The sequence below is a fragment of the Watersipora subatra genome, chromosome 1, assembly GCF_963576615.1.
Source record: "Watersipora subatra chromosome 1, tzWatSuba1.1, whole genome shotgun sequence".
Taxonomy (NCBI): Eukaryota; Metazoa; Bryozoa; class Gymnolaemata; order Cheilostomatida; family Watersiporidae; genus Watersipora; species Watersipora subatra.
The window spans coordinates 23,387,730-23,403,353 of NC_088708.1; the positions used below are offsets into that span (position 1 = coordinate 23,387,730).

Genomic DNA, 15,624 nt, shown 5'->3' on the forward strand with positions numbered 1-15,624 from the left:
CTTCTCTATTTCAATGGATTTTTATTTCAAATCGGTGCCACATAGGAGCATAAATGCCTGTCATTGGCTTAATCGAAAGACCTGACTGTAACAGCTCAACTGAAGGAGTTAGCAATGTTATGCCCTGAGTGCACAACTCTTTGATTAAATTTACATGACTTGAACTACAGAAATATCAGTAGTATCAAAGTTTAGAGCACCACATGTGTGGTGCTCTAAAATTTGTTGAAGCAATGCACATGTAACTACAGGGCTTCCTTACTCATCTTGTTTTGATGTTCCACTCTAGTGATTCACCAATTATTACACGTGTGGGCTCTGTGTGCTCACTGGCAGCATGTTTGTATAGTCTATATGTAATGGCCGATGACCATAGGTAGGAGAATACTAATCCTGATGTCTTCGTTCAAAGTTGAAAACAATAATTAAAAATAGGTTAACAGAGTCATTTTTGTACTGATGGAAAAAATAAATCTGAATCACGCTTCCAATTGCGTACCAGTTGCAAAAGTTTTTTAGTGAGCTGTTTTTGTTTATTTTTGCTTGTTTACAAGATTGCCAAAGGTATATGAGAGGCAGCACTTCAAGATTCAACAGATAGTATAACACAAACTTTGCCAGAAGAACCACGAATCTTCTACTTCAACATTTAAATACTGACACATAGTTTTATTATATTGTGGTCATCATTAGCAAAAGACCATGTTCGAAGCTCAGCTTGATCTGTTACAGAGAGCACAAGGTATGTTTTTTTGCATAATGATATTATAGCCTTTTATGACCATATGTCAATTTTTATAAAGCCTTAATCATTTGTAAGGCTTTTTTTCACTCACATTACGTATATCTTGTGTCATTAAAATATCTATGTTGGACTTTAGCCTTCGATTCATGAGTTACACAACATGAATGTTTAAACTAGTATATGGATTTTATATCATTTTTTGTATTAGCCAATGTATGTTTCGTTAAATGAGATAACATGTTATTAACAGAAATGTTACCCTTTCGAACAAATATTATGAATTAGTATTGCCTTCTGGATTATACATCTGGTCTGTGTGTGCTTTTATTATATCATTAGTGGTGGTAGTAGGATTAGTAGTGCTGCAAAAAAGACTGTTGTTTATCCATAGAATTATTGTTTAAATTGTTCCATAAATGTTGCAGTTTTTACGGTGAGAACTGTGTGAGATGAAATAAAGTTCCATCAGTCATAACCACCCTTCCTTGTAACGGGTTAACGCTACAGCACATCTGTGCAATAATAATTCAAACTAGACCAATATTCATTTTTTTTTATAAAAAAGAGCTTGTTTTTATTGCCAAACTAAACTGCAACTCTTTAAAGCTGTGAGTTTTGTATTGATTAGCAGCCACATGCATTCTGATAAATTGAATTCTCTCCACTTATTTTAGCAAAAACTACACTTGCATAACTTAACGCTATGGAAAATGTTGACTGTGAAGTCTATTGAGGAATGTAAAAGTACTTTGCTTAAGCTTGTGTGCGCATAAAGGTAAAATTGCATTGTATTTATTGGAAGTTTTGTCAATCAGTAGATCAGTACCCATTAAACAACGCCTGTTTTGATTTGCTTGAATAAATTTCATCAAGAATTTAAAAGATACCACATCATGTCTTTCGTAATCATTGGATAATATATGCTCTAACATGATGAATCGAGTAGAATCCACTTTATATTAATACAAAAAGTTTTACCACCAGATTTAAACTCATAAAATCAGCCAATAGTCAAACTATGCAAATGCAGTTAATACCACACGGTACATGTATTACATTGTTTATTGACAACTTTGCACCAGCCAAACTCAATTGTAAATCAGGGGTTGTGGGAAGCTCTAATAATGAATGTATTTTATAACATATTGTACGTGGTTTAATATCTCAAAAATATTGTTCTAACGTTTAGTTGATTTTATTCTGGTCCGCATTTTGGTGAAATAAATTTGTTGGTACTGGATTCATTTGATCATCTGTTTCCGTTGCCTTAAGATATGGAGCAGAGATCTGATGGTTACAGGTAATTATTATCATTCTACATAGAACAGATGTGCATGTAAGGCAGGTTTAGTGTCATAAGTGACTACCTCTAGTATTGCTACACTAAATAACTAGTAGTAGAGTTGTCCTTTAATAAGCGTATAATAGGCGATAGAGGTTAACTGCAGCATCTAATAGTTGAAATGATAGCTGCTGCAGATACCACTTACCTATTTGTTGATGAAGTGAAAGCTCAAAGTAGCTTTAGCCTGAAGATCAAGATTAATCTTAGCCTGACACGCAACCAATTGTAATATTATAAAGAGTGTAGACGTATTGCGCATGGCAAATATGATAGTATGCCGATGTATTTATAAAAATATTATTTCTTGCGAAAGTTTGGATAAGCTGTGACAGAGCAATGAGTATTGAGAGAGCTTTGCATATTATACTTTAAATTGTCACTACATATTTTAAGATCTTTCCAAAAACCGCCACGTTTAAAAGGTCATCAAAGAATCAGCATGAGAGCGCTCAGGCTATGAGGGGAGCTCCAACGCATCATAAATATGATAATGAACATGGGAGCTTCTCGGAAAGACTAATAAGTTACAGCAAGAATGCAACCGAGGTAGCGATACAAAAGGGACAATATGGTGATGTGAAGAGTCTATAGTAGAGGAGTAGGACAGAGGTGGACAGGGATGTAGACTAGATAGCGGCGAGCGACAGTAAAGGTGTAGAGTGCAACATGTCAATTGTATCCTTGCTGGTTGGTTCCACTCCATGAATTGTCAGCTAAAGCTTTATGCTACAAAATTGAGAGAAAACTCATCAACTAGCTGGAGTACTCATCAACTTTACAGTAACTCTTAGAGATGCTATATGCAGTAATACTTCAACTTACGAGTGCTCCAACATACAAGAAACTTGAGATACGAGCCAGCTTTAAAGCAAGTGTTAGCACTAACATACGAGCCATGTTTGAGATACGAGCACATGAGTCACTTGCCAAGTATGCCGGAGGTGTTTTATGAGAACAGCATCACTCTGTATTTTTCAACTGCTCAGGTTATACTTTTGTATCATGTTTTTTTGTGCGCGATTTTCAGTGCAGAATTATGTGAATTAAAAGTACTGTGCGTTGACCGAAAGTTTGCCAGTAAAATGAAAAATAATGCAAAGAAAAAGCGAATGATAACAGTTGATATTAAACGGGAAATTATTGAAAAATATGCGAAATATATATGCGTGATTGAGCTAGCTCAGCAATTTGACAGAAATACATCCACAATTATCAAACAGAAGGAATATAGTCAGGGCATTTAGTTCGCAAAAGGACTAACGATAGTTTATAAACGGCACAGCGATCTTCACGACCGCTGATGGAGAGACTGCTCAGACATTGGATAAAAGATAAACAATTGGCCGATGACAGCGTACTGAAACGATGCTATGTGAAAAGGCCGGGTGCTATCTATCAAAACTATAAAAATAGACATTCGGACAAGTTGGCTAGTGATCGTCTATTAACCCTTTGTGACGACACCTGTGTTCATCCTAATCGCAACATGTTGAAAGGGCGACAAAGGCAAACGTCCTTAGATAGGTTTATCTTAAAACGGCCGGCTGGTCGTGAAAGCGAAACAAAGGAAAAATTAGCTAACCAGCGAGAAACTTCAAACTATGAACGCCGAAGAAATTTTAATTACGTTAAGTTGAAAATGAAAGTTTGCTTTTAGGTTTGCTTCTAAGTTTGTCTGTTAAGACATGGATAAAATCCAGATTTATCAAAGTCAACTGTCGTAATGAAGGATAACTTATATCTCCCTCCCTGGCAAATGCTAGCGTTAGCTGCTATTGTATGTATTTAATTTTACATTTTAATTAATCACATTTCCTTGCATTATTTTTTATTTGTTGCTTTTTGAAAGCATGTGGTAAGTTAGGACAATAACCAACATGTTCTTTCTGTTACAATATCTTGTTTTGAGTGTTTTATTTGCATTTTTAGAGTATGGAAACCAATCAATATATATTTAATTGTTCTATATATAAATAAATTGCACCAACATGCGAGCAAATTAACATACGAGCTCAGTCTCGGAACGCATTAAGCTCGTGAGTTGAAGTATGACTGTATATAAAAATATGTATATAAATTTTTTTTCATGTGCCTCAAGCAAAGAAAACGAGTTGAAAGAATTGACAACAAAGTTGGTTCACCAATAGCCTTTGGTAGCCAGTAAGTCAAACTGCCCCATAGTTAATGACTCCAACCGAGCAAAGAAAACGAGTTGAAAGAATTGACAACAAAGTTGGTTCACCAATAGCCTTTGGTAGCCAGTAAGTCAAACTGCCCCATAGTTAATGACTCCAACCGAGCCAGTGTATGATAGCCTGAGTTACTGAGATGCAGAATATTATACCGCAGTTAAAACAATCTGTACGGAGGTTAGATGATAATTCTATCTTTTTGGATTACAAATAGCATGTGAAACGTAAATATAAAATTGAGAAGCATAACTCCAGTTATAAAATTAAAAGACATTAGGCAACCTATTGCAGAGCGAGAAACAGGACAAGTGCTTTGTTGATAAGTACTTGCAGGACAATAAACTATATAAATGAACAAAAATATTACAACATGACCCACTATCACTCTTTATCAAAATTAACAATATATAGCTTGTTTTATTGTAATGATAGTACATGTAATAATATAATTCAAGATATTGAAATAATTAAAGCACTGCTTTTATAACAAAGGTTTCACAATATTTAAGTGATGTGACAAAGTGCTGTCTTAAAACAATGTTTTATCTTCCAAGAATGACACACTTATATACCAGTAATATGTTGAATGAATAATTCTATGTATACATGAATAAACGTACAGTAACTTAGCAACATATGCAAGAGGCCTCACTCTAAGGAAGTATCCTTTGAGTGCAGAGAACTTTCTCTTCCGCTCTAGTCTAGGGAAGTTCATAACAAAAACTGAAACAAAATTCCAACTTACACCAGCGCACTGTGAAGTTTCACCAATGTTGACATGAACAAACGTATTGCTTAGCTTACAGCCTAAATATGTTGCCATAGGGGTGAAGGTCGAGTTCCACTAAATTATTGTTTAATGACCATCTGCATATGGCAAAATATTTCTCATTATGATTATCATATGAATCAGACGACTCACAAGGACACATTACAAGTCTATAACCAGCTAAAACTATTAACTAGCTCCCACGATCTAAACTTGCAAGGATGTCACCCGCTTGCAAACGTCACATCAAACGATGCAGTGAAAAACGCCTCCAAGCCTACAGATTATGCATAATTGTCGTGTAGACTTTTTCTTTCTAATTCTCACCAAACTGTTCATCCTATCCTGAACCTACCTGCGACAAACTTCATGGAGTCACTGAATATTCAGAAGCGCGACTTGCCCTTTGGACCATCTTTTATGAACTCGTGTCCAAGAGGGTGCTTGCAATTACCACACGAAACCTGTCAATTGAAATACTGCAATAACGCATGACTGTTTGAGGGTATCCATATATCTACGACTCCCCCGTTACAACTGTCAAGGATGCTGGTACGATGCAAGCCTCTCAAGTGATGACAGCAGAGCCATACAAACTACTTCGTTAATAATAGGCTATTATTAATAGCCAGAAAATAATAACAATGATTCATAAAATATATATAATAATATAATAAAAATAGCCATGAATATAAAATACAGCTACATGTATCATCAATCGAAGGCTTGATAGGCATCACCAGTACAGCAGAGGGAAATGAAAGAAACAGCTAGGTCAGCTAAATCTATCTAAATGGAAACAGATTGAAGAAAGCTGACACAATGTTGTCTTTTTTACAACTTATATACTTTAATATGTAGTACGATTATATTTTATCCTGATGCTTAAAATTTTGAAATACAGTCAAACCTCAAACAACAAGCAGCCAACTATACAAGTTCTCCGATTTACAAGCCATTATTCAAGTCAAACCTTTGCGATCATACTTCTACGCTTTTATCATACACTGGTAAAATATATAAACATACTCATTATTCAAAAACATTTATTTTAATAATTTACAGTGATAATGAGAGTGTTGTTTCAGGTCTGGAACACATTACTTCGGTTTCAGTTATGTTGTATGGAGATTAATTTGATTACCATGCAAGTTGATTGATATACGGGTTGAGTTGAAAGTCTTGCAAGAAGCATGAAGCAAATATGTCAAAATCACGAAGAATTGTCGAGCATGTTTTTTACAATAAAGCATTTGATAATATTTACATTAATTATTAAGAGAAATTCATATAAGGTAATCTTCTTTCCTGTAAATATGAAATACAGGTCATCCTCGACTTACGACTGAGTTACATTCTGACTGACAGGTTGCAAGCTGGTCAAGTTGAACCATTAAATATAATATTATTTATACCATACTTTACATGTATGGTATAGACAATATTATATAATACAGTACAATGATATATAATATAATAAATAATATAAATTACTCATACAAAATGCAGTACAAAATCAAAATGGAATTTATTTTCAAGGCAACCTTCTTATCGTTTACTGAAGCAAACATTCCTATTGACAGAGACTGCCGCGTAAACCAAAAAGAAATTTTATTATTAATGTACAAATACAGTAATACTTCAACTTACGAGTGATCCAACGTATGAGAAACGTGAGATATGAGCCAGCTTTTAAGCAAGTTTTAGCACTAACATACGAGCCATGTTTGAGATACAAGCACGTGAGTCAGTTGCCAAGAAGTCCGGAGGTGTTTTATGACAACAGCTTCAATCTGTATTTTTCAACTGCTCAAGTTATACTTTGTACCGTGTTTTTGTGCGCGCTTTTCAGTGCAGAATTATGTGAATTAAAAATACTGCACGTAGACCGAACCGAAAGTTTGCCAGTAAAATGAAAAAACAATGCAAAGAAAAAGCAAATGATAACAATTGATATTAAACGGAAAATTGTTGAAAAATATGCGAAATGTGTATGCGTGATTGAGCTAGCTCAGCAATATGACAGAAATACATCCACAATTATCAAACAGAAGGATTATATTCAGGACATTTAGCTCACAAAAGGACTAACCATAGTTTCTAACCGGCGCAGCGATCTTCACGGCCGCTGATGGAAAGACCGCTCATGCATTGGATAAAAGATGAACAATTGGCCGGTGACCGCGTAACTGAAACGACGCTATTTGAAAAGGCTATTTGAAAATCTATCAAAACTATAAAAATAGGCATGCGGACAAGTTGGATAGCGGTCGTGCATTAAACCTTTGTGACCGACACCTGTGTTCGTCGTAATCATAACATGTTGAAAGGGCGACAAAGGCAAACGTCCTTAGATAGGTTCATCTTAAAATGGCCGGCTAGTCGTGAAAGCGAAACGAAGGAAAAAATAGCTAACCAGCGAGAAACTTCAATCTATGAACGCTGAAGAAATTTTTATTACGTTAAGTTAAAAATGAAAGTTTGCTTTTAGATTTGCTTCTAAGTTTGTCTTTTAAGACTTTGATAAACTTCAAATTTATCAAAGTCAACTGTTGTAATGAAAGATAACTTATATCTCCCTCCCTGACAAATGCTAGCGTTAGCTGCTATTGTATGTATATAATTTTACATTTTAATTTATCACATTTCCTTGCATTATTTTTTATATTTTGCTTTTTGAAAGCATGTGGTAAGTTAGGACAATAACCAACGTGTTCTTTCTGTTACAATAACTTGTTTTGAGCGTTTTATTTGCATTTTTTAAAGTATGGAAACCAGTCAATATATATTTAATTGTTCTATATATAAATAAATTGCACCAACATGCGAGTAAATTGACATACGAGCTCAGTCTCGGAACGCATTAAGCTCGTAAGTCGAAGTATGACTGTAATCTACAATTATTTTATGCAGCTCAGGCTGTGTAAAATAATTGTAGATTTACTGCATTTGATTTGTGACTGAAAACCTTTCAACTGATACAACAATAGAAAGAATCACCTTAAAAAAAATTAAAGACGCCCGTAAAGTCGATCAGATGTAAGTAGAACTGCTTGTAAATCGACAACAATCTGTAGTATTAAATAGAACAGTCAGAGCGCCACATTTGCTGGTACTGAACGCTATCAAAGAGGCAGCTTATTATACTTATGTACTTTGAATGCTGTCTCTGTCTCAGGCCTTTTATGTAGACTGTCTTCTCTAAGAGTCTCATGGAACGCCGGCCAAGGTGACGAGTGTTTATACTTAGAAGCGCTTGAGAATAAGTCATGGCCGCATCTTACACAAACGTATTTACCTAAAAGGTTAACAATCAAAAGATGAACGAGAATAAGAATCCCCAATGAAACTGTTTGCTGACGCATTCACCGTTGTGTAAAGATATTATTGCATGATTTCACTCTGAGTAATCATGCTAAAGAAATCTGATAGGAGTGATACTCAGTAGCATCGCTAATAGGCTCACTACTGCTGACACTAGCTCATCTTCCCTCTATCACTTGTGTACAAGTCATGCTTTTGCGTGTTCAACATGTTGGAGAGATAAATGACTGAGTGTACATTCTCAGAAAATTCAATTGTATCTTTGTTATGGAGGAACTTAGGATAAGCGTGACAATGATGTGGCACATTCCAGGCTATAGAATGTTCTAGAGAACGCAAATCAGCTGCATTATGTCATTATGTTTGTTTCACTCACAAAAAGGACACAAAATGACTCCATTTTGAAGTATAGTCATCAGTAATCTACTACACAAGAAGCTGAATTTCATGATATAATCACTAATTTGTCATTATTCCAAGACTGGTTTGTAGCGTCCTTTAATGCATAAAGATGCATAAAACTACATTCTGATCTGATGCTTCTCAAACAGGTTTATCCTTGGACAAATGACACTTAAAAGGATCAATCAATGAAGGAAACAGTAATCTTTCAATATTTCAGCTGCAGCCAGGAATATTTTTCTTGTATTAAATATTGCACATTTTTATTTCTATCGGAGCTATTCACATACTGTAAACACACTGTAAACAATTGGTATTAATATAGTTTTCACTTAAAATCAACATCATGAACAAACCAATTTTTATTAACTATTTTCGTATACATAACCTCAAAACTGTTGAAGACAAATCAAAAGCATTAAGTCACCAGAACATGTTGAAGTGATGTAAAATACGCTGAACAGCTTGTAGGTTCAAGAACCTTTGTTAGTTTCAACACAACAATCAAGTAGAATCTATAAAAAATTTTCAACTGCGCTAAAACCCAGCTGAAAGAATTTTTTTAGAAAGAACAACGATTCCAACAGAGGATATCTTTGAAGCAGTGAAGAAAAGCCATTAAAATCTCCACATTTATTGATTTCATGGCTGACATGTAGAAATTGAATACAACAACTGCATCAAATAAGGCTATAGATGAGCCGGGTAGCAATGTTACCATAAGAACTTGAGAGAAGTTATCTTCCCATCAGAAAACATTAGACATGGATGAGCTATAACATGAAAATAGCTATAACTGCTTTCAATCAATTGCAGCAAAAGTTTTGCTAAGTAATGCGTTGGGTATTTATTGCTGTTTATCTAATTGTGTTTATAGAATCTGACATAAATGTTAATACTGTAGTTCAGTTTACTGACTTCATGGCAAAAATGTTTTCAATTTTATTAGGAGATGAGCAATTCAATGTGAAGTAATTGCCTCTTTGATGGACTATAAATAACGGCACTCATCAAGTTCTTTATTTGAGCAAATCATAAATTCATTGAATCATTTATTTTATATATACTGTAATTCTATTTACAGTATATACAAAAGTATATACTGTATAAGTATATATTTATATATACAGTCAAACATGGATAACTCGAACTTCACGGAACCGAGCGAAAGTGTTCGAATTATCAGAGCGTTCAAGTTATCAGAGCACTGTCACAAGTCCTTGTATTTACTTATTTATTAGTAGATACATGTACATATAAAAACTATAATATAAATCAAAAGCACAAATGGCTTGTTTCAAATTAAATGCTTCTAATGTAAAGTTTAAAACGTTTTTTATCAAAAAGTATAGAGATTTTTCTATCACTTGAGATTGGTTTGTTGTTTGAGGTGATGTTATTGCCAGGACGTTTTCTAGATTGACATTGGCAAAACTTGATCGTTGTTGAAATGCTCAAAAGAAAAGACATCTTTTTCTTTTGAGCGTTTTACCCACGATCAATTTTGCCAATTTTTCTTGAAGTTTACGCAAAGATTACCTCACTTTTCCTTACTTCCGAAGGGCGATCGCCAAGCGGATGTTTGGTATAAATCAAATTTCACCAAACCTTTAAAAAAGTCGTTGACAAAAATATTTTGCCGATGGTGGTAATAACGACACTTATGAATTGCGAAAAGTTGAGGTTTACCTCTATGGCTTGGAATAAAGTGATTTTCTAAAGCGATAACAACCGTTTCGGTAGCCGTTGGGCAAAAAACTGTTCGAGTTAACAGAGTTGATGTCGATATTTGTCGATGATGTCAATTTATAGCAATTTATCATTACGTGGGAACGGACCAAAGAAACCGTTCGAGTTAACCAGGTGTTCGAGCTATCCGTGGGCGAGTTATCCATGTTTGACTGTAAGTATATATTTACAGTATTTACAGTTTGTACACACCGAGGTCTGCGATAAGAAGTGTCAAACTCACTACAAAACTTGATTTAGGTTCAGTGATTCCGTCAAGTCACCTTGCTTATTGCTATACCAAAAGACATTGAACCATAGTATTACCAATGTTGAGTATACATTTATCATTTGTAGGGCTAAATTTCATTCACAATGGAGCTAGATTATGCATAGCAAATTGACAAACCAGTTGAGACCTTTCTCTAAAAAGGTTGTTGTGTTAAAAATCATGTTTATAAAAATGTCCTTTTATTTGGTGTAAATATTTGTTTCTTTGTAAAAGGTAGAAAAACTGACATGGAGTACTTGACATTTATTTTATAATCTTTGCTACCCTGATGTAATAGATGAAGCAACTCGCGCTGCAATTTTTACAAAAAAGTTGATGAGAGTAGCTTTACCAGCATTTTAAATCATAAAAAGCAGTAAAATTCAATCCACAAAAAATCAAAACATTTGGCTTTGGAATGGAGACAATTACGCATATGAGAGAAGGCCCCGTTGGTAAAGATATTTACCAAAGACAATATAAACTGCTTGTAATTATCATGTCAGATTGATAAAGCCCCCACACACAGTCAATTTAAATGCTGTTTAGCGACACAGTAGCACAGCCCAAACTTTTACAAAGCTTCAAGTGTTCAACACTTCTCACAAGTTTACTTGAATAAAACTAAAAGACCAACGTAAAGCATTTTCAGCTAATAACTGAGTAATCGCTCAAAAAAGAGACCTGATAACATTTGTAAGTAAATGACGGTTTGGTGTCGTTGTTGTTCATACTTTCTACTTTAAACTACTAACTGATACAAACGTCTAGTTCTCACCTGTGTTGAAAAAATCTTTGAACTTTTCAGCGTTGCCCCAACTGCAAAACGACATATTAACAAAAAAACTGTACACTGTATGCCGAATAGTAGTTGAACTTTTTGCAATGTCACTCTTCCTAGATGATTTCGATTTTCCGTCTAGAACATTGCTATCTTACGTTTTTCCTTTACGCGAGTCTGGTTTCATAACGGGCTAGAAGCCTAGGATTTTCAGCTTCTATGGGCGAAAAGCGCTTGGGCGGACTAGTGAATCGCTTTATGGATTTAAAGTGATTTTGCGAAATGTTGAGACTACGTTTTAAAACTAAACCTTGGTTCTTAAAAACTTGAAGAGAGGCGTACAATTTACTTCGTTTTTTATCATCTAAACAATTGACAGGACAAACCATAATGCTATAAGAGCACTTTCGCTATGGAACACCAATCACGTATCGTAGTCCTGGTTTCTATAACAACGCACTTATCAAAGCAGGCTTAGCTCTTCGATTAAGGGACAGGTTGCGTTTAATTAGCTCGTTATACATACATAGATACAGAAAAGCGCTATGGCAGATGAAGAAACCCAAGAAGAAAGAGCTACAAAAGAACAGGTACATAATTTAAAATTCTACATCACAACATTATTGACAAGCAATTCAACATTCTTATGTGCGTACTGAAGGGTATCCAGATGAGTATGGGCACCATTTGTTAGCACTGAACACAAAGTTCAGTTTTGCTTACATCCCATCTTCTTGTAGTGACCTTTTAAATAGACTATTAAATACTATTAACTAGTATTATGACTTTTTGCTTGAGTTCACTGTAAATGATGTATTTCTATCCTTCATTTAAGCTCAAATACAAATCTTTTCAAGCAATCCTAATGTAATAGCACACATAATTGTATATACATGTATATTTACAATCTTTATTATGTTATTCTACTGTAAGTTTTTGTTTGACATATTCTTAATGGTTCAACATAAAGCAGATCTGCTAAAAGTATGTAAAATAACGTATTTTATGCTAGTACCAACATGTAAATATATTTTTACGGAGGTTTGTGCAATGTAGGCTTTCATTTTTCTTGTAGATTTACATACTATGACATTAGGCACACACTATTCATCTTTGGTAGTTTTTATTGGTAGGTTGTTTTATCTTTATAGGAAGACAAGTCGGGAAGTCAAGAGAAAACAGATGGTATTGTATTACTCAAACAGGCAGTGAAATCTTGTCAAGTATTGCGGTATAGTTAATCACATCGACTCACAAGAAACTCTTGAAAAAATCTTAATTTTATTTTGATATGTTTGTGTGTAGATGATGATGAGACGCTCACTCAGGTGAGTGAATTAGACGAGGACAAATCTCGTCGCACCCGTAAGTGTAAAAGAAGCCCGATAGGTGGCTAATTGGTTGCATAAAATATAGGAACACAAGCCAATAACTGTCTGCAATATGTATTATGGTTAAGTACGAGTAAGATGGAGAGAGTTTGCACATCGTAAGGAGAGTGCTGTGTTCATAGAGATGTTGGTTTGCATTGAAATTGATGGTTCAATCTCAATTCAGTATTATTGATTAAATGCTATGTCTCAATATGTGTGTCGTGAATAGAAATGTGGCTCAAGGATATCAAGTTTGTATTTACAATTTGTTGGCTGTCTACTTGACGTAGTGTAATATTATATCGCTAGGTGAGGGTGACCCTAAGAAAAAATTCTTTGAAGAAGAGCTGCGAAGGTTACAAAAGAGCCTGAAAGCCGAATCAGAAAATATTCACGCTCCTCCAGTGTGAGTATTACAATAACTTTCGTCACTGCTGACCTGCTGTTTATACTAGTACCTGTGCCTAGCGGAATTAGCAACCCTTTGATCTGACATACTAAATTTAGTTTTATTTGAGCGGTCATTGAAAACCTCTTGAATTGCTCTTTGGTTAGGCCAAGCTATTGTTATTCTTTGAATTTGATTAAGTAAATTGAAGTGGGAATGGAAAGGGAGACTTGGCTGCCTCACACCGTAAGGCGAGCAGTCTATGGCTCTATTCAATTTAGTACAATCAGGCAGCAAAACCGCTGATAAGTTAACTACGCAAACAAACGTAATTTTTGTCCAATGACACTCATGTAATTACATTTGTCACCAGAGATATATTACCAACGTTGATATGAAATCTTTGCTCAACGTAACTAATATCACTTCTAGATGTCCAACATCCATCTTAGTACTTTGTTCTACAATACCTTATCATAACTTCAGATAGTTATGAGGTAAAATCTGATAAGACTCTTGAATTAAGAGGCAGCCAATGTTGTCAATGTTACTGTTTGTTTTAGGCAAGAGTATGTTCCATATTGTTTCAACACACTCGCGCCTTATTACAATACGACTACAGCTGAACACGTAATAATAAAGACAGGAGACAATGGCAAGGTATGACCTCTTACCATGTTGGTAAACATCAACTAGCAGTAAGCATTACTCGGTATACCACTTGATGCCTACATTCTAAATGGCACAACTTCTCATGTATACTGTAGTAGATAAAGTAAGAATATAACCCGATAAAAATATTTGCTTAAAGCAAAAACCAAATTACAGATTTTTCAATGATTAATAAAGTTTCATTGTTTTAACAAAACATCGTATTTTAGCAGCAGTGTTTTTAATCAATTTGGCTGGATTATAGCATAACTCCAAAAAGGACAGCAAAGCATAGAGTAATGCCAGCAATGTTTTCAATTTTCAGCTAAAAAACTCAACTCAACAGTATGCCACGAGAAACACAGCAATAGGTCTGGTTGATCCCTGGGTGAGCAACAAGATGGATGCCACACCGGGACAGCCTATTAAAATAAAAAAGCCTCAGCCATTTCGTCAAAGGTATGTAAACATAATATCATTATCTGTTGTCGTAACTCACTGTTTGCTGGGATACTACTGACCAGTGAAATGTTATCGATCCAGTAGGCTGATACAGTATAGGAGACCTTGTTTGTTCTTTAAACTTGTTTTACTAACAATATTGTAGCTCTGTTTGCATTATGAATGGCTAACTATAAGCTGCAAATCTACTAAGTGTGAAACCGGCTGAACAAATACTCTGAGTGGATAGTCCATGCATGCTAAAGTGCTGAAGGCAGTAAAAGCATATGGGTAGTACCAGGTGGAGGCAGTCAGATCATGAGGGTTTTCTCTGAACCAATTGTCAAATTTTTTAAATTTTGCTTTTTGATTTCAAAATAAGATTTGCAATATTTTCAAACTTATTCCTATATTGAATGTTAAAGTGACACGCTAAAAATGCTATCATCAGATCGTTCATGCAAAAAAGAATGGAACTTTAAAGTTTGTGCCAAAAACCCTATTGAATTCACAATAGTCAAACTCAATGGTATATTTTGTTTCAGTCCTAAAAAAGAAAAGAAAGTAGGTGAAGGAAGCACAATGATTCCAGCATTCCCTACCATAGACATGGATACACCAGACCTCGCTAGCAGAAAGCTTGATTACAGCGATGTACCAATGTTACGGTGAGAATAATTGCTTGAAATCCTGAATGATTTGCACCATATCAAGCTAGTTTGTTTCATGTTTGCGATAGATTGAAAATAATCACAATAATCCCGTACGGTAATATGTATTTTACTCTCTATTTTTTTAAACTTTATTCCTTTTTACATTTCATCGATGTTTAAGCAGGAAAGAGCTCAGAGAAAAGTACAGCTCACAAGGAAAAGCGAAGATAGACAGCGATTACGAACGTACCAAAGTCGACTTTTACAGAATGGAGTTGCACAGACTAGGAGATGTCCACCCAATGAATCGAGAGAACATGAAGTCTGCGTACTTCGCCTACCTCCAGAACACTCCCGGCTCGAAGAAGGCTGTCAAAGAGTGCCTTGAACAAATAGAAGCAGAAAAAGATGATAAAACTGATGAAACAAAAGAAGAACAAGAGGAAGCGAAGAAAGAAGAAGCTGTCACTGAACAGGAAGAAGCAAAGAAAGAAGAAACTGTAGAAGAGTGACAAGGGAGATAAACCCAATAGGAACCACCTTTGAACAAAACATACAAGA

At 35.0% G+C, this 15,624-nt stretch overlaps 2 protein-coding genes across 2 annotated transcripts; one reads left to right on the forward strand and one right to left on the reverse strand.

Moving 5' to 3' along the window:
• Positions 1-2,676: 2,676 nt before the first annotated feature.
• LOC137402663 (methionine-R-sulfoxide reductase B1-A-like) lies at positions 2,677-11,734 on the reverse strand. The gene is made up of 4 exons (XM_068089168.1): positions 11,555-11,734; positions 8,207-8,349; positions 5,407-5,515; positions 2,677-2,816 (listed from the first exon to the last, which is right to left on the reverse strand). The coding sequence occupies exons 1-4, from the start codon at positions 11,607-11,609 to the stop codon at positions 2,812-2,814; spliced, it is 312 nt and encodes a 103-aa protein (XP_067945269.1). The 5' UTR covers positions 11,610-11,734; the 3' UTR covers positions 2,677-2,811.
• A 368-nt stretch (positions 11,735-12,102) lies between these two features.
• Positions 12,103-15,609, forward strand: LOC137385281 (uncharacterized). The gene is made up of 7 exons (XM_068071724.1): positions 12,103-12,147; positions 12,709-12,742; positions 13,240-13,336; positions 13,882-13,978; positions 14,295-14,428; positions 14,956-15,078; positions 15,248-15,609. The coding sequence occupies exons 1-7, from the start codon at positions 12,103-12,105 to the stop codon at positions 15,573-15,575; spliced, it is 858 nt and encodes a 285-aa protein (XP_067927825.1). The 3' UTR covers positions 15,576-15,609.
• Positions 15,610-15,624: the final 15 nt, after the last annotated feature.

What these genes read in the sequence shown, in the direction of transcription:
- LOC137385281 (XM_068071724.1), top strand. Translation starts at nt 12,103, where the DNA reads ATGGCAGATGAAGAAACCCAAGAAGAAAGAGCTACAAAAGAACAG. An exon ending in AAAGAGCTACAAAAGAACAG is followed by an intron (nt 12,148 to 12,708) that starts GTACATAATTTA and finishes TTATCTTTATAG; the next exon opens with GAAGACAAGTCGGGAAGTCA. An exon ending in AGACAGGAGACAATGGCAAG is followed by an intron (nt 13,979 to 14,294) that starts GTATGACCTCTT and finishes TTCAATTTTCAG; the next exon opens with CTAAAAAACTCAACTCAACA.